Source organism: Oncorhynchus masou, unplaced genomic scaffold (genome assembly GCF_036934945.1).
Source record: "Oncorhynchus masou masou isolate Uvic2021 unplaced genomic scaffold, UVic_Omas_1.1 unplaced_scaffold_1___fragment_4___debris, whole genome shotgun sequence".
Taxonomy (NCBI): Eukaryota; Metazoa; Chordata; class Actinopteri; order Salmoniformes; family Salmonidae; genus Oncorhynchus; species Oncorhynchus masou.
Genome location: NW_027016524.1, coordinates 262292 through 286753, shown reverse-complemented (window position 1 = coordinate 286753; position 24462 = coordinate 262292). Strand labels below are relative to the sequence as shown.

Below are 24462 nucleotides of genomic sequence, written 5' to 3'. Positions count from 1 at the left end.
ACACACATTAATGCCAAAATAACATGCAAAACAGGCAAAATGTTTGTTTTGCCCTCTTCACAACTGTCTTGGTGTGTTTGGACCATGATAGTTAAAACTTTCAACCCATTCCTAAATGTTCAAATTACCTCGACTAACCTGTACCCCTCGCATTTCAGCCCTGCCACAAAAGGACCAGCTGACATCATGTCAGTGATTCTCTCATTAACACAGGTGTGAGTGTTGACGAGGACAAGGCTGGAGATCACTCTGTCATGCTGATTGAGTTCAAATAACAGACTGGAAACTTCAAAAGGAGGGTGGTGCTTGGAATCATTGTTCTTCCTCTGTCAACCATGGTTACCTGCAAGGAAACGTGCAGTCATCATTGCTTTGCACAAAAAGGGCTTCACAGGCAAGGATATTGCTGCCAGTAAGATTGCACCTAAATCAACCATTTATCAGATCATCAACAACTTCAAGGAGAGCGGTTCAATTGTTGTGAAGGCTTCAGGGCGCCCAAGAAAGTCCAGCAAGCGCCAGGACTGTCTCCTAAAGTTGATTCAGCTGTGGGATCGGGGCACCACCAATACAGAGCTTGCTCAGAAATGGCAGCAGGCAGGTGTGAGTGCATCTGCATGCACAGTGAGGCGAAGACTTTTGGAGGATGGCCTGGTGTCAAGAAGGGCAGCAAAGAAGCCACTTCTCTCCAGGAAAAACATCAGGGACAGACTGATATTCTGCAAAAGGTACAGGGATTGGACTGCTGAGAACTGAGGTAAAGTCATTTTCTCTGATGAATCCCCTTTCTTTTTGTTTGGGGCATCCGGAAAAAAGCTTGTCTGGAGAAGACATGGTGAGCGCTACCATCAGTCCTGTGTCATGCCAACAGTAAAGCATCCTGAGACCATTCATGTGTGGGGTTGCTTCTCAGCCAAGGGAGTGGGCTCACTCACAATTTGGCCTAAGAACACAGCCATGAATAAAGAATGGTACCAACACATCCTCAGAGAGCAACTTCTCCCAACCATCCAGGAAGAGTTTGGTGACGAACAATGCCTTTTCCAGCATGAGGGAGCACCTTGCCATAAGGCAAAAGTGATAACTAAGTGGCTCGGGGAACAAAACATCGATATTTTGCATCCATGGCCAGGAAACTCCCCAGACCTTAATCCCATTGAGAACTTGTGGTCAATCCTCAAGAGACAGGTGGACAAACAAACACCCACAAATTCTGACAAACTCCAAGCTTTGATTATGCAAGAATGGGCTGCCATTAATCAGGATGTGGCCCAGAAATTAATTGAAAGCATGCCAGGGCAGATTGCAGAGGTCTTGAAAAAGAAGGTTCAACACTGCAAATATTGACTCTTTGCATCAACATCATGTAATTGTCAATAAAATCCTTTGACACTTATGAAATGCTTGTAATTATACTTCAGTATTTCATAGTAACATCTGACAAAAATATCTAAAGACACTGAAACAGCACACTTTGTGAAAATGTATATTTGTCATTCTCAAAACTTTTGGCCACGACTGTATATGGCCTCATTATCTTACATATCCCGTCTTCCAGGGTCTCCACAGGGTCGATCAGTTTGTGTCTCTTCAGGGCTGGGGCTATCTGATGCGGCTGCAGGTGAGTCTCACAGAAATAATTTAGACATTCCAGACAGGACTTCAGGGCCTTGAGATTCGTCCTAGTGCGGACATCACAGAACACTTCTCCAGGCACAGTAGGGTGATGGTCTGAGCAACTAATAGCTTTCACCTAAACTGACTTCCTGAATTTAATAGCTTTCTCAGAAATGAAAGTATTGACAAACAGATCTGGTCTACTAGAAAATGTTTTCTAACATACTGGACACTGGTAGTATTCCAGTATCTGCTGATACAGACCTTGCAGAAGTTGTCCACATAGAAGAGAGACAGGCTCAGTGAACACATCCAGGCAGATAGAACACATGAACTGGACAACTACAAATACCTAGGTGTTGGTTAGACTGTAAACTCTCCTTCCAGACTCACATTATTAAGCAACTCCAATCCAAAATTACATCTAGAATCGGCTTCCTATTTTGCAACAAAGCCCCTTCACTCATGCTGCCAAACATCCCCTCATAAAATTGACTATCCTACCGATCCTTGACTTTGGCGATGTCATTTACAAAATAGCACCCAACACTCTACTCAACAAATTGGATGCAGTCTATCACAGTGCCATCCGTTTTGTCACCAAAGCCCCATATACTACCCATCACTGCGACAAGTATGCTCTCGTTGGCTGGTCCTTGCTACATATTTGTCGCCAAACCCACGGTGGCTTCAGGTCATCTATAAGTATTTGCTAGGTAAAGCTCCGCCTTATCTCAGCTCAGTGGTCACCATAGCAACACCCACCTGTTCCACGCACTCCAGCAGGTATATTTCACTGGTCATCCCCAAAGCCAACACCTGCTTTGGCCACCTTTCCTTACAGTTCTCTGTTGCCAATGACTAGAATGAATTGCAAAAATCACTGAAGTTGGAGACTCATATCTCCCTCACAAACTTTAAGCTTCAGCTGTCAGAGCAGTTTACCAATCGCTGCAGCTGTACACAGCCCATCTGTAAGTAGCCCATCCAACCAACTACCTACCTCATCCCAATATTTGTTTTTCTGCTCTTTTGCACACCAGTAGTTCTACTTGCACATCCTCATCTGCACATATATTGCTTTGGGGACTTTTAACAGAATGTGACTGGCAGAACGGGTGTTGTATGTGGAGGATGAGGGCTGCAGTATATATCTCAGATAGGGGGGAGTGAGGCCTAAGAGGGTTTTATAAATAAGCATCAACCAGTGGGTCTTGCGACAGGTATACAGAGATGACCAGTTTACAGAGGAGTATAGAGTGCAGTGATCTGTCCTATAAGGAGCATTGGTGGAAAATCTGATAGCCGAATGGTAAAGAACATCTAGCCGCTCGAGAGCACCCTTACCTGCCGATCGATAAATTATGTCTCCGTAATCTAGCATGGGTAGGATGGTCATCTGAATCAGGGTTAGTTAGGCAGCTGGGGTGAAAGAGGAGCGAATACGATAGAAGACACCAAGTTTAGATGTAACTTTAGCCTGCAGCTTTGATTTGTGCTGAGAGAAAGACAGTGCACTGTCTAGCCATACTCCTTGTATGAGGTGACTACCTCAAGCTCTAAACCCTCAGCGATAGTAATAACACTTGTGGGAAGAGGGGCATTCTTCATTCATTCACCACATGACCTTTGTTTTGGAGGTGTTCAAAACAAGGTAAAGGGTAGGAGAAAGCTTGTTGGACACAAAGAAAGCTTTGTTGTAGAGCATTTAACACAAAATACAGTGAGGGGCCAGCTGAGTGTAAGACTGCATCTGCATGAGAGGGCTTCCTACTGCCTGAGCTGTGTTGTTGTAAATTGAGAAGAGCATGGGGCCTAGGATCAAGCCTTGGGGTACTCCATTGGTGACAGGCAGTGGCTGTGACAGCAGATTTTCTGACTTTTTACACTGCACTCTTTGAGAGAGGTAGTTAGCAAACCAGCCCAAAGACCCCTCAGAGACACCAATACTCCTTTGCCGGCCCATAGGAATGGAATGGTCTACCGTATCAAAAGCTTTGGCCAAGTCAGTAAAACTAGCAGCACAATATTGCTTAGAATCAAGGGCAATGCGGACTTCATTGAGTGACACATCCATAACCTGAACAGAAACCAGATTGCATACCCAAGAGAATACTATAGACATCAAGAATGTCAGTCATTTGATTATTTAAAAGTTTTTCAACACTTTTGATAAACAGGGCGAAATAGAAATAGGCCTATAACAGTTAGGATCAGCTTGATCTCCCCCTTTAAATAAAGGACAAACCATGGCTGCCTTCCAAGCAATGGGAACCTCCCCAGAAAGGAGAAACAGGCTTGGCGATAAGGGCCTGGGGGAGGGGGCGTCAATGTAAATTGTCCGGTGGCCATTTTGATTAATTGTTCAGCAGTCTTATAGCTTGGGGGTCCTAGATTTAGTGCTCAGGTTCCACTTGCCGTGCGGTAGCAGAGAGAACAGTCTGACTTGGGTGACTGGAGTCTGACAATTTTATGGGCTTTCCTCTGACACCGCCTATTATATAGGTCCTGGATGGCAGGAAGCTTGGTCCTAGTGATGTACTGGGCCGTACACACCACCCCTCTGTAGCGCCTTATGGTCAGATGCCAAGCAGTTGCCATGCCAGGCAGTGATGCAACCAGTCAGGATGCTCTCGATGGTTCAGCTGTAGAACTTTTTGAGGATCTGGGGACCCATGCCAAATCTTTTCAGTCTCCTGAGGGGGGGGGGGGTTTGTTGTGTCCTCTTCACGACTGTCTTGGTGTGTTTGGGCCATGATAGTTGAAACTTTCGACCCGCTCCACTACAGCCCCGTCGATGTTAATGGTCCGTTGTACAGTCCTTTATTATCATTGTGCTTTGGAATATAGTGTATTCATTACCACTGTTTTCTGTCCATTACATAGCCACTACCATTCCACTACCTTTTCATTCATGTGTGTCAAAGTATCCTTGTGTGTAACTCTTACCATGTTTTGTGCTGCTGCCATGTTGTAATGTGGTGTTGCTACCATGCTATGTTGTCGTCTTGGGTATCCCTTTATGTAGTGTTGTGATATCTCTTGTCGTGATGGGTTCTATTGTCCTATATTTTTTATTTTGAATCAAATCAAATTGCATTTTTAACATGTGCCGAATACAACAGGTACCAAATACAACCTTACCATGAAATGCTTACTTACAAGCCCTTAACCAACAATGCAGTTCAAGAAAGTTACTTTTTATTTTTTTACTTTAAGAAAATATTTACTAACACAAAATAAGAAGCACAACAGACTACTGGAGCTCTTCTGTAGGACTGACCAGACCACAAAACTCACCACACCGTCCCTCTAGAGGAAGAGTTTGGAGAGAGGAAGGCTCAGCTGTGGAAGACAGAGGCAGTGCAGCAGATGATCAAGGAGCAATTGCAGAAGGTTCAAGATATCAAAACACTCAGTAGAGCTCATTCAGAGAGAGATATGAGACAGTGTGCAGGTCTTCACTGCTCTGGCACACTTCATTGCGAGAAGCCAGGCTGACTACATTGAGGTGGTCGAGGAGAATCAGAAGCAGCAGAGAGGCAGGCTGAAGGGCTCATCAAAAAGCTGGAGCAGGAAATCACTGAGCTACAGAGAAGAAGTACTGAGCTGAAGCAGCTCTCGCATAGTGAGGACCACCTTCACCGCTCCCCATCACTGTGCCCTCTGACACTCATCAAGGACTGGTCTGAGATCAGTGTTCACAGTGAATTGTGTGAGTGGAACCTGAGGAGAGCTTTGTCTCAGCTGGAGGAGATGACAAGGAAAGCATTTTCTGAACTTGAGAAATTCAATAAAGAGATGGAGAGGTTTCCTGAAGAGAATGCAGCTGTGACTCTGGACCTTGATACACATCTCCTTTTGTCTGAGGACAGGAAACAAGTGACAGGAAACAAAGACAATACATAAACTCCCTAACAACCTAGAGAGGTTTTTATGCCAATTGTTGTGCCCTGGGAAAGGAGGGCTTTTCCTCAGGGAGATTCTACTATGAGCTACAGGTGGGGGAAGAGTAGGTGGTTTTTAGGCGTAGTGAGAGAGTCCATCAATACAAAAATTAGGATAGCACTGTGCCCTGAGAATGTATACTGGACTGTGGGACTGATGTATTAGAATGAGTGTCAGGCCTGTACTAGCCCCACTCTCTCCCTAAAAAGAGAAGCCCCAGAAGGTTGGTGTGTTTGTGGATTATGAGGGTCTCCTATGATGTTGAGGCCAAGTCTCATATCTTCTCTTTCTCTGGCTGCACCTTCACTGAGAAACTCTATCCATTTCTCTACCCAGGTTATGGTGGTGAAAACTCTGGCCCATTGGTCATCTCTCCTGTCACTCAGATTGAACTTTAACCTCTCAGCTGATGGTCATTCTAAAGAGAAGATAGCATAGTAGGAAATGTGTTAGAGGACGGCAGGGTAGCCTAGTGGTTAGAGCGTTGGACTAGTAACCGGAAGGTTGCAAGTTCAAACCCCCGAGCTGACAAGGTACGAATCTGTCGTTCTGCCCCTGAACAGGCCGTCATTGAAAATAAGAATTTGTTCTTAACTGACTTGCCTAGTTAAATAAAAAGTACTGAACTTGTATGGTCTTTATATGGGAGGTGGGAGAGAAAATAATATGGAACACTTCCAACTTTTTAAAGTAGTGTTAGTTCTGTACCTACAAATGGCAACTTGATTTGATAAAACTACTTCAAATGAAAAGGTGTATTGAACAGTGTTGTCACAGTGTTGACTACACCTACCACTTTTTGTTGATTGGTGGTTGTAGGTAGAACCATTTCATTTCTCTCAACAACCCAAAAATGTTTAACACTATTTGAATATAATAATGATCAATTGTAAACAAAAGCAGCAGTAAGGACAGCTCAAACAGACAGGAAAAATAATGCATTACACTAATGACATATTTAATCTAATTTATTTCAACTCATTTTACATGGACAGAAAACATAGAATTTCTGTGTTTATGATTTCACTTTAGTGGCTTTCTTAGCCTTCTTGGGCTTTCCCTTATCTGCATTTGGCCTCTCCAGACGATTAAACAGGACTCCAGTGTCAGGACCCAGTGCTCTGCCCTCAAAGGGGCAGTCCTTTCCCTGATATTTAACCAGGAAGTCCAGAGCAGCCCAGCTCTTCTCCTCTGGCTTCACCCCCAGCCTGGACAGAAGTTTGTCTGCTATCTCTGGCACTATGGGCTGTAGGAGTGTCCCATACATCCTCAGACACTCTAGGGACACGTGGAGGATGGTGTCCAGCCACAGCTGGTCCATCCCATCCCCACTGCCCAACTTCCATGGTGTGTGCCGCTGGACAAAGCCGTTGGTCTGCCTCACGCACCGGTTAATGGCTTCCAGAGCTTTGTACACCTGCACACTATCATAGTGCTGCTCCACCACAGCTGGTAGTGCACGTACAGCATCCAGCATGTGATAATCTTCATCCACAGCCCTACCCTTATGTGCTACAGTCCCTTGACTGGGGAAGGAGTCAGAGCAGAAGTGGGGGTAGACCTGAGCTGGGTTGAGAGAGGGGGCAGTGCAGCGGTTTAGAAGGCCACCCAGCGAGTCTGTCAGCTCGGCATTGAGCAGTTTGACCACTTTATCATCGTCATAGTCGCAGTCGGTGTCTGGGACCCCCTGGCGCAGGAGGAAGTACCTCATACCGTCTATGGTGAACCTTTGAGACCTCTCCAGGGGGTCCACCACATTCCCCAAGCTTTTAGACATTTTCTTCCCTCCCACTGTCCAATGAGAGTGCACATGTATGGTCTGTGGGAGGGGCAAGTCAGCAGCCAGTAGGAATGCCGGCCAATAGATGGCATGGAATTTGAGAATGTCCTTTCCCACTACATGATGGGCAGCCCTCCACCATTGAGAGTGTGAGTCCGGGTAACCAGCCACTGTGAGATAGTTGACCAGGGCGTCTAACCACACGTAGATTGTCTGGTCGAGGTCACCAGGAACTGGAATGCCCCACTGGAGGCGGCTTCTCTGGCGGGAGACAGAGAGGTCTGGGAGGTCCTCCTGGAGCCACTGGAGAACGGCGCGGTGGAACCGTTCTGGCTGCACTGCTCTGGGGTTCCCCTCCAGCCACTCCTGCAGCCGGGACCGGAACTCAGACAGACGGAACATGTAGTTCTCCTCTTTCATCCACTCCACCTGCAAAAGACAAACCAGATTTTCTTTGATGAGAAAAACAATGTATAAAAGAGCACTAGAGTAGTAAATATATATATTTTTTAAAATAATTAAAACCTGCTTGAGTCACTGGACCTGAATTTATCTGACACGATGGATATGATTTTTCCTGTTCCCTTTCAGATTGTGTAGGTGTTACTTCAGAAACATCACGTTTTGAATACAGACACCTTCTACATTTTATCTCACCTTCCTAATCGTTATTACATTTCTTATGCTAGAAAGAGAAGCGTTACATGGCCATACCAAGGAACAACACTCAGTAAATGACATGAATCAATGAGATGTAGTAGTAAACCTTGTTATGATGCGAGCAACAACTATTTATGAAGTCATCCTTTGGCCTACCTTGTGGCCGCTCTCCAGAGAGATCTTGATCTCCTTCCCTGATGAATCCTTGGCATCTCCCACCTGCGATGGCGTGAGGAAGCTCTCGTCCTGCGTGGAGTACCAGCCTTCATAATTCCCCTTATAGATGAAGCCTTTACTCTGAAGCACGGTCCAGAAGTGCTCCACTGCACAGCGGTGTCTCTCCTCAGTGGTACGGATGTAGTCAGTGTATGAGATGTGACAGCTCTTGAAGAGGTATTTGAATCTCTCAGATACTTTAGTGCAGAAACTTAGAGGATCCTGTCCGGCAGCATTGGCAGCCTGTTGGATTTTGAGTCCGTGCTCATCTGTACCTGAAATGCAAAGATGTTATTTAGATATTATGAATGAAGGGGGTGAGTCTCGAAACTCGGGTCGCTTGTCCCCACGGTAAATCAAATGACAGTTTAGCAGATGTTACAGCCGTTACAGCGAAATGCATGTGTTACTAGCTCCTAACAGTGAGGCAAAATGTCAAACAAGTACACAAACAATCAAAAACTAGACAATAAATCACGAATGTCAGAACGAATACAGTTAACAACCCAAATAACATTACAATTGGATTACTGAAACAATCTATGCGTATATACACCAACAAGACATACCTAGAATGATATGTACAGCAGTAGATATTAGTGAGCCATGTTGAGAATCCAGTGTATAACAATAACTAATAGCAATGTACAGTAGTAGATATCAGAATGAGGTAAGTGAAGAATACAGTATAAAAGAAACAGCCCCGTGTTCAATGTCTCTATATACGTGGGACTGCAGCATTGGCTGTGTGTCTGTGCATTTGTGATGCGCGGGTGGGTTTTGGGTCATGAAATATTGTGTGGATGAAGGGCGGGTGGGTTGCAGTCAGATTGAAGAAGAAAAAAAACTATAGAAAAATAAAATTTATAAATGTATAATTTCTATAGGTTACATTGAGGTTTTTACTTCATTATTTTGGCATAAGTGAGTAAGCATGCTTCAGTAACAGAGCTCAGCTAGCCGAACGAGTGCTCACATACTCTTGAAAAACAAGAAAAAAAAGCAACAATAGTACTGTGTTGGTCAATTTTGAGACACTGTAGGCTGAATTAATCTAGGATAACTCAAGAAATGTCATGAATTGACATTTTTGCATCTGACTTGGATGTTTGGTGCAGTATTTCTCAAGTGAAAATTTGTACACGAGAACAACTCATCTCTCTTTGAATAACAACAGGCACTTCATTGAAGAATCCCTACTGTTAACCAATCACCGACGAGTGGGCGGAGACTTCGGGTTGCCTCAAGACAATGTTTTGTGTGCCCGAACAGAGAATTTCTGTGTAGGTAGTTGTGGAAAAATGTAGGGACGTGACAAATAGACAATTTTGTCAATGTTTAAACTGCCATTTTTTAAAATCAGCTTTCCATAAAAAATGATAAGACCTTTTTATAAAATTCCATGTGAAATCCTATTGCGTGATATGACCACTAGGAGACATTTCCTTTTGCCGTCTTCACTGGAGTCTCGCCCCACTACTGAACTGACAAGTGTTGTGTTTGTAACACAAGATGGAGGAGAGCCTGTCTCTTGTCAGAGATTGCAGTCATTTTTCATTCAAAACAGGATAAATATATAGTCTCAAGTGATAAAACATGTTTTGTTTAGTTACTTCAACCTCAAGTTGTTTCTTTAACTTTATTCTCCATTGAAATGCATGTAATCCATCGCAAAGTAACAGAGTGCTTATGGGTAATGTGAATGAGGTTTATGCGTTCATCTGGACGTGTGTAACACAAGTTCAACATTCACCTTTTGCTACTATTTCTGTCAAGTCGTCTACAGACAGTTTGACGCATACACAAGAAATCCAATGAATGCACCGCATAGAACGCGCTGCAAGGCAAACACATAGTTCCATTGGAAATGAATGCACAGTGCATTCGGAAAGTTCTCAGACCCCTTGACTCTTTTCACATTTTGTTACGTTACAGCCTTATTCTAAAACAGGTTAAATTGTTTTTCACCCCAACAACCTACACACAACACCCCAATATGACAAGGCAAAAATAGTTTTTTTTAGATGATATCACATATTCAGACCCTTTACTCAGCACTTTTGGCAGCGATTCCAGCCTCAAGTCTTCTTGGGTATGACGCTACAAGCTTGGCACACCTGTATTTGGGGAGTTTCTCCCATTCTTCTCTGCATATCCTCTCAAGCTCTGTCAGGTTGGATGGGAAGTGTCATTGAACAGCTATATTCAGGTCTCCAGAGATGTTCGATCGGGTTCAAGTCCGGGCTCTGGCTGGGCCACTCAAGGACATTCAGAGACTTGTCCCGAAGCCACTCCTGCGTTGTCTTGGCTGTGTGCTTAGGGTCGTTGGCCTGTTGTAAGGTGAACCTTCAACCTAGTCTGAGGTCCTGAGCGCTCCGGAGCAGGTCTTCATCAGGGATCTCTCTATACTTGGCTGTGTTCATCTTTCCTTCGATCCTGACTAGTCTCCCAGTACCTGCCACTGAAAAACCTCCATAGCATGTTGCCGCCACCACCACGCTTCACCGTAGGGATGGTGCCAGGTTTTCTCCAGATGTAACGCTTGGCATTCAGGCAAAGAGTTTAATCTTGGTTTCATCAGACCAGAGAATCTTGTTTCTCATGGTCTGAGTCCTTTAGGTGCCTTTTGGCAAACTCCAAGCAGGCTGTCATGTGCCTTTTACTGAGGAGTGGCTTCTGTCTGGCTACTCTACCATAAAACCTGATGGGTGGAGTGATGCAGAGAAGGTTCTCCCATCTCCACAGTGGAACTCTAAAGCTCTGTCAGAGTGACCATCAGGATCATTGTCAGCTCCCTGATCTCTAGGAAGAGTCTTGGCGATTCCAAACTTCTTCCATTTAAGCATGATGGAGGCCACTGTGTTCTTGGGGACCTTCAATGCTGCAGAATTTTTTTGGCACCCTTCCCCAAATCTGTACAGACACAATCCTGTCTCGGAGCTCTACAGACAATCCCGTCGACCTCATGGCTTGGTTTTTGCTCTGACATGCACTGTCAACTGTGGGACCTTATATAGACAGGTGTGTGCCTTTCCAAATATACTCAGTCAGTTAGGAAGGCTAAGGCTAGCTATTTCAAACAGAAATTTGCTTCCTGTAGCACGAATTCCAAAAGGTTTTGGGACACTGAAGTCCATGGCGAATAAGAGCACTTCCTCCCAGCTGCCCACTGCACTGAGGTTAGGAAACACTGTCACCACCGGTAAATCTACGATAATCGATAATTTCAACAAGCATTTTTCTACGGCTGGCCATGCTTCCCAGCTGGTTACCCCTACTCCGGCCAACATCGCAGCAGCCCCCACAGCAACTTGCCCAAGCCCCCCCCCCCCCCGCTTTTCCTTCACCCAAATAGCTGATGTTCCCGAAAGAGCTGCAAAATCTGGATCCCCAGAAATCAGCTGGGCTGGACAATCTGGACTCTCTCTTTCTAAAATTATCCGCCGCAATTGTTGCAACCCCTATTACTAGCCTGTTCAACCACTCTTTCGTATTGTCCGAGATCCCCAAAGAATGGAAAGCTGCCGTGGTCATCCCTCTCTTCAAAGGAGGTGACACTCTAGACCCAAACTGCTATATGCATCCTGCCCTGCCTTTCTAAAATCTTTGAAAGCCAAGTTAACAAACAGATCACCGACCATTTTGAATCCTACCGTACCTTATCCACTATGCAATCTGGTTTCCGAGCTGGTCATGGGTGCACCTCAGCCACGCTCAAGGTCCTAAACGATATCATAACTGCCATCGATAAAAGACAGTACTGTGCAGCCGTCTTCATCAACCTGGCCAAGGCTTTTGACACTGTCAATCACTGTATTCCTATGGGCAGACTCAATAGCCTTAGCTCAAATGACTGCCTCGCCTGGTTCACCAACTACTTCTCAGATAGAGTTAAGTGTGTCAAATCGGAAGGCCTCTTGGGCCGAATCTTTTCTCTCTCTCTCTCTCTGTGTGTGTATGTATATATTTCAATGATGTCGCTCTTGCTGCGGGTGATTCTCTGACCCACCTTTACGCAGACGACACCATTCTCTATACATCTGGCCCTTCTTTGGACACTGTGCTAACAAACCTCCAAATGAGCTTCAACGCCATACAACACTCCTTCTGTGGCCTCCAACTGCTTTTAAATGCTTGTAAAACTAATTGCATGCTCTTCAACCAATTGCTGCCCGCACCCTCCCGCCCGACTAGCATCACTACTCTGGACGGTTTTGACCTAGAATATGTGGACAACTACAAATACCTAGGTGCTGGTTAGACTGTAAACTCTCCTTCCAGACTCACTTATTAAGCAACTCCAATCCAAACTTAAATCTAGAATCGGCTTCCCATTTCGCAACAAAGTATCCTTCACTCATGCTGCCAAACATACCCTCGTAAAATTGACTATCCTACCGATCCTTGACTGGTGGCGATGTAATTTACAAAATAGCACCCAACACTCTACTCAGCAAACTGGATGTAGTCTATCACAGTGCCACCTGTTTTGTCACCAAAGCCCGATATACTACCCACCACTGCGACCTGTATGCTCTCGTTGGCTGGCCTCACTACATATCCATCGCCAAACCCACTGGCTCCAGGTCATCTATAAGTCTTTGCTAGGTAAAGCCCTGCCTTCTCTCAGGTCACTGGTCACCAGAGCAACACCGACCAGTAGCACGTGCTCCAGCAGGTATATTGCACTGGGCATCCCCAAAGCAAACACTTCCTTTGGCCGCCTTTCCTTCCAGTTCTCTGCTGCCAATGACTGGAACGAATTGCAAAAATCACTGAAGCTGGAGACTCATATCTCCCTCTCTAATTTTAAGCATCAGCTGTCAGAGCAGCTCACAGATCACTGTACCTGTACACAGCCAATCTGTAAATAGCCACCCAACGACCTCATCCCCATATTATTACTTACTCTCTTGCACCCCAGTATCTCTACTTGCACATCATCATCTGCACTTCTATTACACCAGTATTAATGTTAAATTGTAATTATTTCTCCTCTATAGCCTATTTATTGCCTACCTCCCTACATTTGCACACACTGTACATTTATGTTTATATTTTTATTTTCTATTGTGTTATTAACTGTGTTTGCTTATGTGTAACTCTGTTGTTGTTGTCGCACTGCTTTGCTTTATCTTGGCCAGGTCGCAGTTGTAAATGAGAACTTGTTCTCAACTGGACTACCTGGTTAAATAAAGTTTAAATAAGATAAAAAATAAAAATCATATCCAATCAATTGAATTTACCACAGGTAGACTCCAATCAAGTTGTAGAAACATCTTGAGTATGATCAATGGAAACAGGATGCACCTGAGCTCAATTTTGATTCTCACTGAATATTTATGTAAATGTGATATCAGTTTTTGTATTTGTAATATATTTGCAAACATTTTTAATAACCTGTTTTACACTTTGTCATTATGGGGTATTGTGTGTAGATTGAGGGAAAAAAATATGTAATACATTTTAGAATAAGGCTGTAACGTAACAAAATGTCAAGGGGACTGAATACTTTCCGAATGCATTGTACTTATGGTGTACCAAAATGCAAGGTGTTACCAAAGTGTTAAGGTTTGGGCCTAACTTTATGCATGCCAAATATCTTACATGCCAATCGCTTTTTGGAAATGGGCAGAAAAAGTCAACCTTGATCCACTGTCTCAAAAAGGATCATGTCTGAGTTTAGGGTTAAATGGACACTGAAATCTGGACACTGACTATGTCTATAACCTCTCTCAGTCTTAATATTAACTCCTGCAGGATTAAAAACATTTCTTGCTGTAAAATTATACACCAAATGTACATTTTGACTAGGGAACAGGAGTGAAGAAATATGATTTCTTCCAACATTTTGAGAGAACGCAAATGCACAGTCTGTAGAGGTTCCATTTTTAACAGCATCATAAAAGCGGACGGTATTTCAACCACATAAAATATGCATTCAAACCGAACTGAAATGTTAACAGAAACATGTTGGGTCATTTTCACAGCTTTCTATTTCCTTAAAAATCGGTTAAACTGATGTCATTTAGAAATTTTGCACAAAAAAAAAAATCTTCACAGTTGGGATTGTGTTTTTTGGCTTGCAAGCCGCCCCTTTTCCCCTCCAAACATAACGATGGTCATTATGGCCAAACTATGGTCATTATAGCCAAAGCGTTTGACCTCTGTTATATACCCTTTGTTGGCAATGACAAAGTATTGAGATAAGTATTTGGTCAATAACAAAAGTTTATTTTCCACCAAAATTTGCAAGTAAATTCATTAAAAATCCTACAATGTGATTTTCTGGATTTTTCTCCCTCATTTTGTCTGTCATAGTTGAAGTGTACCTACGATGAAAATTACAGGCCTCATCTTTTTAAGCAGGAGAACTTGCACACTTGGTGGCTGACTAAATACTTTTTTGCCCCACTGTGTGTGTGTGTGTGTGTGTGTGTGTGTGTGTGTGTCAGTCAGTGTGTGTGTAAGGTGTGAGTGAGTCTGTCTCCTACTACAGGAGGTGGCATGATGGCTGTTCAACAGTCTGATAGAGACCTGGGGATCGAAAGAAGCGGTTTTTCAGTCGGTCCCGGCTTTGATGCACCTGTACTGTCTCAGTCTGCTAGATGGTAGCAGAGTGAACAGACCGTGACTCAGGTGGCTGAGATCCTTGATGATTTCTTGGCCTTCCTGTGTGTAACCGATGTGAAATGGCTAGCTAGTTAGTGGGGTGCTCTCTAATAGCGTTTCAATCGGTTACGTCACTCGCTCTGAGATCCTGAAGTAGTTGTTCCCCTTGCTCTGCAAGGGCTGCAGCTTTTGTGGAGCGATGGGTAACGATGCTTCGTGGGAGGCAGTTGTTGATGTGTGCAGAGGGTCCCTGGTTCGAGCCCAGGTAGGGACGGGGAGAGGGACGGAATCTATACTGTTACATGTGACACAGTGCTGTAAAGCTTTTGACTCCCATGCGGATGAGGGCATGCTCCCGCTCTGTCTCCTGTAGACCACAATCAGCTCCTTTGTTTTTTTTTTACGTTAAGGAAGAGGTTATTTTTCTGGCATGACTCCGCCAGGGCTCTAATCTCCTCTCTGTAGGCTCGTCATTGTTGATAATCAGGCCTACCACTGTCATGTCATCAGTAAACTTGATGATTGAGTTGGAGTTGTGTGTAGCCACGCAGTCATAGGTAAACAGAGAGTACAGGAGGGGGCTGGGGACAAACCCATGGCGGGCCCTGTGTTGAGGATCAGTGTAGCGGAGGTGTTGTTGCATACCCTCACCACCCTGGGTCTGCCCTTCGAGGATGGGCTAGGTAAGCGTGTTAACCAATGCTTCAATAGGGATATTTCACTTAGCTTATAAACAAGGGCAACTACAATATTACCACAATAGTGTAACGACCCTGGGTTTATAAGCGCGGAAATCGACTCAATCAATCCACATTGAAAAACACATGCAAATCACTCACCTGTGACAAACCTGGAGTTGAACCCCTGTAGAAGCTTGTATCTGTGCAGGAAGTCAGCAGTAACAGCCGAGTACAAGTGTCCAATATGAGGGGCAGCGTTCACATAGAAGATAGGGGTGGTGATATAATAGTTCCGGTCTTCTGTCGGAATATCATAGCACAAGCGTCTCACCATGAGCCTTTTGCAATTCCAGAATAATGGGGATGGAGAAAGTGCACATCTTGTAGCATGGCTGAATGACCATCTCTGTGCAACCTTACAGTTTCTGATAATGGAGAGGTACGTCTTCATCATGGGACAATCGGCAACTGTTGACAGCGTCCACAAACTATGACTGTGAGGTTATGACGGACCATATGACAAACGTTACTAACTCAGCGTTGATATTGCGGTCCATTGTAAATGGCAACAGTGATATCCTCACCCGGTGTTAATTCATTTCTAAAAGCCCATGAGTCGTAGAGAAAAGTAACGACACCAGAAATGTCAAAACAGTTTAGTATTTTGAGTAATCCTGGTAATTGTTTGTTTTTATATAAATATAATTCCGTAAAGGACTCCACTTTACATATCTTTATGAAACCCACGTCTGTTTCCCTGCCAAGGTTAGATCTTCTTCCGTTTGCTACAACGTAATTTCGGATTAATCCAATCACAGTGCACAACAAACTAATACCACCCCTTTCTACATGGAACAACCAAACCGATCAGCAGGAAGACGCACGTGGCATTGGGTCAATTAGTTTTACATGGCCCGGTGCCCCGGTTTAACGTTGTTTTGCTTACTTTCAACTATTCCATGGTTTAAAAAAATATCCACTCACCCGAGGCACCTGGCCTTGTAAAACGAGTGTTATGCGTTATCCTTGGGACGAAACCACGGATGCGTAAATGTGAAGCATCCGGTTGGCGTTTCCACTCACTACCAAATATGGTGACGAGGAAGCCCAGTGGCCGGTAGTGGGAGAAGATGGGTGGAGATGGATTTTGGCCAACATTCTGATCATTTTCTCAACGATTCAACGATCTCAATACAGTTTCCTGAACTGAGTTTTATTTATTTAACCATGTAGGCCAGTTGAGAACAAGTTCTCATTTACAACTGCGACCTGGCCAAGATAAAGCAAAGCAGTGCGACAAAAACTACAGTTACACATAAACAAACGTACAGTTCTGAACAGAGTGCACTAAATGTTGTAGACTTCACACTTTGCCAAAGTTTTTTTTTTTATCGCGTTGTTTAGGAGTGCAAGGGCGAATTGAGTTATTGCACATGCGCAACTTCACATTCCCGGACTGAACTATGCAAATACATGCTTGAACGGGCCAATGCTCGTGCTTGACTATGCCCACTATGATTCATTTGTTCCCATTGGAAACGACAGGCTGTAGTCTAGGGTTAGTTCTTATCTTAACCCAGGGTTTTCCAAACTCAGTCCTCATGACACCAAGGGGTGCACATTTCATTTTCTGCCCAAGCACGAGTGTGGGCCAGAAACAGAAAGAAACTAAAGCCTACCTGCCAGCCCCATTGCTTTAAAAAAAAAAGATAACATATTCTAATGACGTTTTTTTTTAAACTATGTACTCTAAACTAATTTCCAGTATCCCCTTCTCTTATTCAACTGCACCTGCCATCTCTGCACCATCAACAACCCCACTTCTAAGTGCTTGTTTAGCCAGTATATCAACTGCCTCATTCCCCTCCACATGGGCTGGGACCCAAGTAAAGCTTATCTGTATTCCCATCTGTCTAATCCTGCCATGGGTTTGTAGCACCTCAAAGCAGGTTGTCTGCTACATGACCTAAAGGACTGGAGACTCATTATAACGCTGCACATGAATCAGAGCAAATAACTACTCTGTCTGGCTTGACTTTCTCCACCCACTGCAAGGCCAACAGTATGGAAATCAGCTTTGCTGTCGATGGCTCCCGCGTGGCACAGCGTTCTAAAGCACTGCATCTCCGTGCTAAAGGTGTCACTACAGACCCTGGTGCGACTCCAGGCTGTATCACAACCGGCCGTGATTGAGAGTACCATATGGCGGCACACAATTGGTCCAGCGTCATCCAGGTTAGGCCGTCATTGTAAATAAGAATTTGTTCATAACTGACTTGCCCAGATATATATATATATATAAATACAGCCAGACTATCTGTAATACGTTTCCTGACTTCCACCCCAAATTCCTGCACTACAAATGCTGACCTAGTACACCCTGTCCTTGGATCTTTTGAACCATCTGTGTAAATGGCCACAAAATCATGATACAAAGTATTATGAGTCTCTTTAAACAAATCAGATGGGTCAACACCCTCACTTTCTTTCTGTAGTCTCTCCAATACTTATAGATCAACTACTGGAGGTCGGAGTAGTCATGGTGGATTTACAGGAATAGCTACCATTGGACTAAACTCCCTTCCATACAGTCCAATCTCTTTCACCTGGGTATTACCCACCCAAAGTTTGTGTTCTGTCTTCGATCATGTTTCCAACATGCCTGTAAAATCCCTTTTGTAGGATGAGACACCCCATGTCCCTGTAGGTTAACCCAATAATGAATTGCCAACTGCTGTCTCCTAATCTACAATGGCATGTCACTCATCTCCACCTTCAGTGCAGCCACTGGGGTGATTCAAATAATCGACTAATCATCACGCTTTGATCATTTGAATCAGCTGTGTAGTGTTAAAGCAAAAAACAAAACATGCACCCCTTGTGAAACGCTGTCCTTGCGCTTACTTTAACAATTTTAAATGTCAACTTCAATGGCGTAGGGATGTACCAAGGATCCCGAATAGAACAGGCCCGTGTAAAACGAACTCGCCCATTTTTGTCTCTGATATGTCCCATTTGCTTGTTAATTTGGGTTTTCATAAAGTCAGTTGATGTAAATTAAAAATGATTGTGGCGAGTTCGTAAACGTTGGCCAGATATGGTATGAAACAAATATAGCTATAAAATTACATATTCGATACTGACACTGCACGAGGAAGTGCAGTATCCATTCTGGGCGGACTCCGGCAGTCAGCTGCTTCTTTTCAGATCGAATGGGTTGAAAGCAAAGGTGAGCTCAAAGTACATTTTAGGATGTGTACTATACTAGCCTTTCGTGTTCACGTGAATGTTGTGTGCAAACAAGAAAATAGAATAGCAAGTCCGCTATACAGCCCAATATGTGTTGTAGAAACCTTTCTCTTCTGCCTGGCTTGCTTACTTCAAAAGTTAGCTGGCTAACGTTAGGTAGCTGGCTAGCTAGGCTAATAGCCCCGCTACATTGCTTTGCCAGTCAAGTTATTGTTACCAGCTACGTCTTATGACCTCTGTTCAGAATGAGTAATTGCAGGTAAAAAAAAAAACGTTATTCAGATGATTCAGGTAGGAGATATTGCTGCTAATACTACCTCACCGCATAAATCTGATCAAATGTGTAACGTTAGTAGACATCGTCACGCGATTAGAAAGTTAGCTAGCTAGCAAAAATAAAGACTAGCAGCTGAAGGAAATATTCAGGCTGAAGTCAACACGCTGAATTGAACCGTAAAAGCTAAGTATGTGGTCGTTACTGTAATTTCAATGAATGTCCATAGGCATTGCACCTTGCCTCATTTATAGCTCCTCGTGAGCATATTACTGTTTATCATAACTCAATGTTTGTTTAAATTCAGACAGTTTGTAAAAAAGTAACGTTTTTGTTAACAAACCCAGACACTATATAGCTTCGAAATATGCCTATGATCTAATCCATAGTTGCATCTACAAATTTGAGAATGGTTGCGTTTCTCCAGCCCGTTCCTCAGCTGTATTGCAAACCCGTTGTGTCAAGGCTGCGGGATTGAACAACGAATATATTGATTGTCTTTAGGGTTAGTTAGGTGTTTAGGTTAATAGACATTAACAGTAGTAGACATGGTTAGAGAACCGCCATCCAGAACCTTTCAAAATCGGCGATCTGTGTACTCTGCATTATTATCAAATCTGGTGGTGATTTTCAGATGGATATCGGAACAAACCGCACTGACTTCTACATTGGCCTCTCTCTTGCCATGAGCTCGAGCATCTTCATTGGAGGAAGCTTCATCCTTAAGAAGAAAGGTCTTTTGCGATTGTCCAGCAAAGGGTTTATGCGAGCAGGTATTACCACCATCATACATAACTTCATCTTAACTTTAGCTACGTTGGGCAATTGAAAGTATGCTTACTGAATAAAACTTTAATAAACACTTGTATTATTAGTATAGTAGGCCCCATCTGTATGATCATACATTATATTTGTATTTATTAGGTCAGGGGGGATATGCTTACCTCAAGGAATGGCTATGGTGGGCAGGACTAATATCAAGTAAGTGTAGAAAAATCTGTCACCTGATCACAATGGTTCTTTATTTTAGAATACCAATTTAGCATTACTGAACTTTAGCATATGGTACAGTAGGGTAAACCTTGTTGTAACAGTCCTCATTGACCTTTTCCTGTTAACATTGTGGCCTTTGTTTTCAAAGAGAAAGGGAGGCTGTTGTGGGTTTGGTATTTTTGCTGGTAGTCTTTTGTGATGATGCAACGACCCACATTGTCGTATTGAAATCTTTGAAGTACACATTCCTCAGAAGATCACATTTGCACATGAAGGCTGAATGAGAGCATAGTTATCAAAACTCACCTCCGCTTACAATTACAGTACCATGTGCATCGTCCCATGTTATTGTTGCATACTAATGCTGGTTTCTGTGTTTCAGTGGGAGCTGGGGAAGCAGCTAACTTTGCCGCTTACGCTTTTGCCCCTGCCACATTGGTAACACCACTGGGAGCAATGAGCGTTCTTGTGAGGTAAATGGCTGATTACTGAACTTCAGCTTGTGCTTTGATCGGTACTGAGTTCCTCACACCTCATCTCATGAACTGTTAAGATAAGTGTGAGGTGACATTATGTTTCAAAATGTAATAATCCATTTGCAAAGAGCTAGTTCTAGGATGTTTTCCTGACACGTATTTGGCCTAAAGTCAGTCAGACCTTATTGCATGCCATTAAAATGAAGATCGCTACAGCAAAAAAATCTGTTCATTTTGACTAGACAAACTTATTTTGCCTGCTTCCTGCAGTGCTGTGCTGTCCTCATACTTCCTGAATGAGCGGTTGAATGTTCACGGGAAGATGGGCTGCTTGCTGTGCATCCTGGGTTCCACTGTCATGGTCATCCATGCCCCTCAGGAGGAGGAGGTGGCCTCCCTTACTGCCATGGCTGAGAAGCTCCAAGACCCAGGTACTGTAACTGACATCATGGGTCCAGATATGCAAACACTTTTCTATAATATCATCTTGCATCCCAAATAACTACTCATTATGTGATATTTTTTTAACCTTAAAATTTAAAAAAAAAAAGTGCAGTGCCTTTAGGCCAATCCCCTTGCATGTGCTGATAATGTTTTTGACCATGTTGAGAAACGTATTACTTCAGTCATACCAATGTCTCACATGTTGACCTATACTGAATCACTCAGCAGCTGTTCAGAGCCACTGATCCCAAAAAGCATTGGCTTGTTAATAAGTAAAAATGCAAGAATCTCAACTATTGTATCATGCTTTTACAATGTACTCATTCAAATGTTCCGACTGTGATGTCTCCCAGGATTCATAGTGTTCGCCGTGTCTGTCGTGACGAGCAGCTTGATCCTCATCTTCCTGGTCGCCCCGCGCTATGGCCAGAAAAACGTGCTGGTTTACATCCTGATCTGCTCCGTGATTGGCTCCCTGTCAGTGTCCTGCGTCAAGGGCCTGGGCATCGGCATTAAGGAGCTGTTCGCTGGCACTGCTGTCCTAAAGGAACCCCTGTTCTGGTGTCTACTCATTTGCCTGGTGATCTGCGTCAGCATCCAGATCAGCTATCTCAATAAAGCCTTGGACATTTATAACACGTCCATCGTCACGCCCATCTATTACGTGTTCTTCACCACCTCTGTAATGGCATGTTCAGCTATCCTCTTCAAGGAGTGGCTGAGCATGAGCACGGACGGAGCTGTGGGGACAGTCAGTGGGTTTCTCACAATTATCTTGGGTATCTTCCTCCTTCATGCATTTAAAGATCTCACATTCAGTTGGGACTCGCTGCCACTGTACCTGAGGAAGGGACCTCATGGATCCCCTTGGGGCCAGCAGGCCTACGTGGCCCTGCCCAGCCAGGAGAGCCAGGCAGAGGGGCCAGGGGAGGGGAAGCTGGCCAGGGAGGGGAACTCAAAGGGCAGCTACTCGCCAGAGGGCTCAATGAGGAGGAACAATAGCTTTGTCACCACTTAGCACTTGGGATCAATTCAGTTTTTAATTCAGTATGATTGAAGCTCAATTCATGACTCTGAAAACAATAGGCAATTTTGAATTCCTTAATTGAATTTCAGCTAATTTCCTGAATCGAAAACTGAATTGACTCCAACCCTATTTAGCACGAAGGCCAAATGTTTAGAGATCAATTTCCCATTGCCAGTTTTACATTTGTTTATTTGATTTTTAACCACCTGCATAGACAAGTGGAAAATATGTTTACTAAATATAGTCTTACAATGCAATAGCCACTGGAAGGATTGTTTGCCGAATTATCATGCACTGCAATCCAGTGAGCACATTGCATTTCTATACCGACAAATGTACAGTATGTCTAGAGATTAGCAAAGTCCAACAGAATTTTATTTTACTTCATGGTACGCCGAACACCATTCAACTGGTTGACAGTATTAGTCCTACAGATTTCCCCTTAATCCGAATGGTTTCTACTGTATAAAAAAAACTGGTGTACATACACTTAATATTTAATCATGGACAGTGATAATTGAATGTATTGATTTTTAGTTCAGATCCACTAGTTTTGATATGAACCGACTAGTGCCTTCTGTTTTTTACTGACTGAACTGTAACTTATTCATAGGCCTGTCTTATTCCTTTGTTTTAATGTTCCTTTAAAAATGCAAGACCTACTGTGAGTCAAGGCAATGCAGCTTTTACCTTTTGTGTACTTGCTTCAATCATCTTTCAAAGTTAGTGATTGTTCAATATTCACAATCTGAGTGTGAAGTTACTGTAATGTAATACCTCAATTGAATTTATTGATCATGTATATGAACATCAGTATTAACTGAGGCACTTTCCTTGAAATAGCCTCTTTTGAAAAACATTCCTACTACTGCACGTGCCAAACTTAATGTATTTCTTAATCATTGATTTATAACATACTGCTCATTCTTTTAGTATGTCAATAAACAATTACCTTTTTATACAGCAAGACCCTAATACTTGGACCACACTCTATTCAAAATGCCAATGATGACAAAGCAGGCAATAAGATTTGTTTATTGCATATATACAATGGAACACTTGTTTCAGCCATAGATCGTGCCCTTTTCCCAACAAGACATTGTTCGTACTCTGACTTGGTACTGAATGCAGTGAGTTTTCGTGGCTTTCCGACGCAATGTCAAATTGAATGTCCCAGATTTTTGGCTCTTTGTTTCTGCCCCAGGACAACCTCTACAGCTGGGTAAGCTTGTTTTAAAAGCATACTAATGAAGTTCTCCCATCTCAGTTTTCATATGATTGACATGCAACAGGCTCATTCAATTTACTACAGTTTCAGAATCACCAACAATATGAAGATATTAGCTAGCTACCAACCAGAATTGTTACTACTGCACTTAATCTCATGTCCCACTAGGTGAGAGAGGACTTGGCTAGGTGACATGATACAAGGTGCAAAACCGAGGCACTTATTCAAACGACTTGTTTCTTCCCCATCTGGTTATTGGACAGTGTTCTCATTGCACCATATAGAAAGCTGGCATTGCTGTAAAACAACTTCATTGGCTGTTCAGTGCCTTGTCAGTCTATCCAGTGGAGGATGTTGCTAGACTATTCAGACATGGATTCTGAGAAGGAGCCCTTACTCCTCTGTGTTTGTTCGAGTCTGTTCAGGATGAATTGGCTTGTGTCAATGAAGCGCTCTACACAGTTCACAAAGCAGATCTCTGTCCGCGAGTCCAGCTTGGGCCCAGGTTTGTCCATGCATTTCTCCTGTAAGGAACCAGAGTAGACGGGTGCTCAATCATTGGCTGGATCACATGTCATTGCATGGAGTGGAAGACATTGCATCGTGCATGAGTAATTTGTTCACATCTAAAACACTATTTTAGGCGAGTACCCTACAGGTGGTTGATTGTGTAGGAGCTTAATTCAGGAGCGTAATTATTGTAGCTAGTTAGCTTAATGCAGCAAACGTTTGCATTTAGCCACAAATACTGGCATTACAAGTTATCTAGTACAATAAAGAAGCCTACATGTCCAATGTATCACTGGAAAACTATGTACATTTTTATGCATTCATGTACTTGATCGCCAGATGTTCAAGTAGCTAGCTACAGTAGTTCACCTAGCTAGCAAGTTGTCATTGCAGAAGCGTTTCTTACCCAACACACTTCAGTCATCTGATGGACCAACTGCTGAAACCTTTGTTTTTGGGACTCGATTTCGATGAATTGCTGAAGCTGAGGGTCTGCTGTGGCTCCTTGGTTTTCCATGTTCATGCGCAAATCGCTTATAAATTAGACAGAAATTTACAATTATTTGATAATTGTAAACGATTGACTGCAGTTCCTGACCTTCACGTGTGTGAATCGGCTTGCGCATCACAGGAAACGGAAGAGTGCTGGACCAATCAGAAAGTGCGCCACTAAGAACAGTAAATTCCATTGGATGTGGGGACATGCTACAGTCACCAAAACATTTTGTTATCAAGCTTTATCGACTTA

The 24462-nt window shown here is 43.4% G+C and overlaps 3 protein-coding genes across 6 annotated transcripts; 1 reads left to right on the top strand and 2 right to left on the bottom strand.

Annotated features, from left to right (window-relative positions):
• Window positions 1-6517: 6517 nt before the first annotated feature.
• On the bottom strand, window positions 6518-16364 carry mars2 (methionyl-tRNA synthetase 2, mitochondrial). The gene is made up of 3 exons (XM_064964525.1): window positions 15673-16364; window positions 8162-8496; window positions 6518-7774 (listed from the first exon to the last, which is right to left on the bottom strand). Exons 1-3 carry the CDS (start codon window positions 15965-15967, stop codon window positions 6581-6583), a joined length of 1824 nt encoding a protein of 607 aa, XP_064820597.1. The 5' UTR covers window positions 15968-16364; the 3' UTR covers window positions 6518-6580.
• Window positions 16365-18625: 2261 nt separating this feature from the next.
• zgc:101583 (uncharacterized protein LOC494104 homolog) lies at window positions 18626-22939 on the top strand. 4 transcript variants are annotated; one of them, XM_064964537.1, is made up of 6 exons: window positions 18636-18742; window positions 19671-19809; window positions 19961-20017; window positions 20412-20502; window positions 20776-20936; window positions 21303-22939. In XM_064964537.1, exons 2-6 carry the CDS (start codon window positions 19671-19673, stop codon window positions 21965-21967), a joined length of 1113 nt encoding a protein of 370 aa, XP_064820609.1. In that variant the 5' UTR covers window positions 18636-18742; the 3' UTR covers window positions 21968-22939. The 4 variants fall into 4 exon arrangements, with proteins under 4 accessions (XP_064820612.1, XP_064820609.1, XP_064820611.1 ...); XM_064964539.1 differs by lacking the exon at window positions 18636-18742 and adding an exon at window positions 18809-19021; XM_064964538.1 differs by lacking the exon at window positions 18636-18742 and adding an exon at window positions 19045-19226.
• Window positions 22940-22993: 54 nt separating this feature from the next.
• timm8a (translocase of inner mitochondrial membrane 8 homolog A (yeast)) lies at window positions 22994-24366 on the bottom strand. The gene is made up of 2 exons (XM_064964544.1): window positions 24121-24366; window positions 22994-23728 (listed from the first exon to the last, which is right to left on the bottom strand). The coding sequence occupies exons 1-2, from the start codon at window positions 24235-24237 to the stop codon at window positions 23567-23569; spliced, it is 279 nt and encodes a 92-aa protein (XP_064820616.1). The 5' UTR covers window positions 24238-24366; the 3' UTR covers window positions 22994-23566.
• Window positions 24367-24462: the final 96 nt, after the last annotated feature.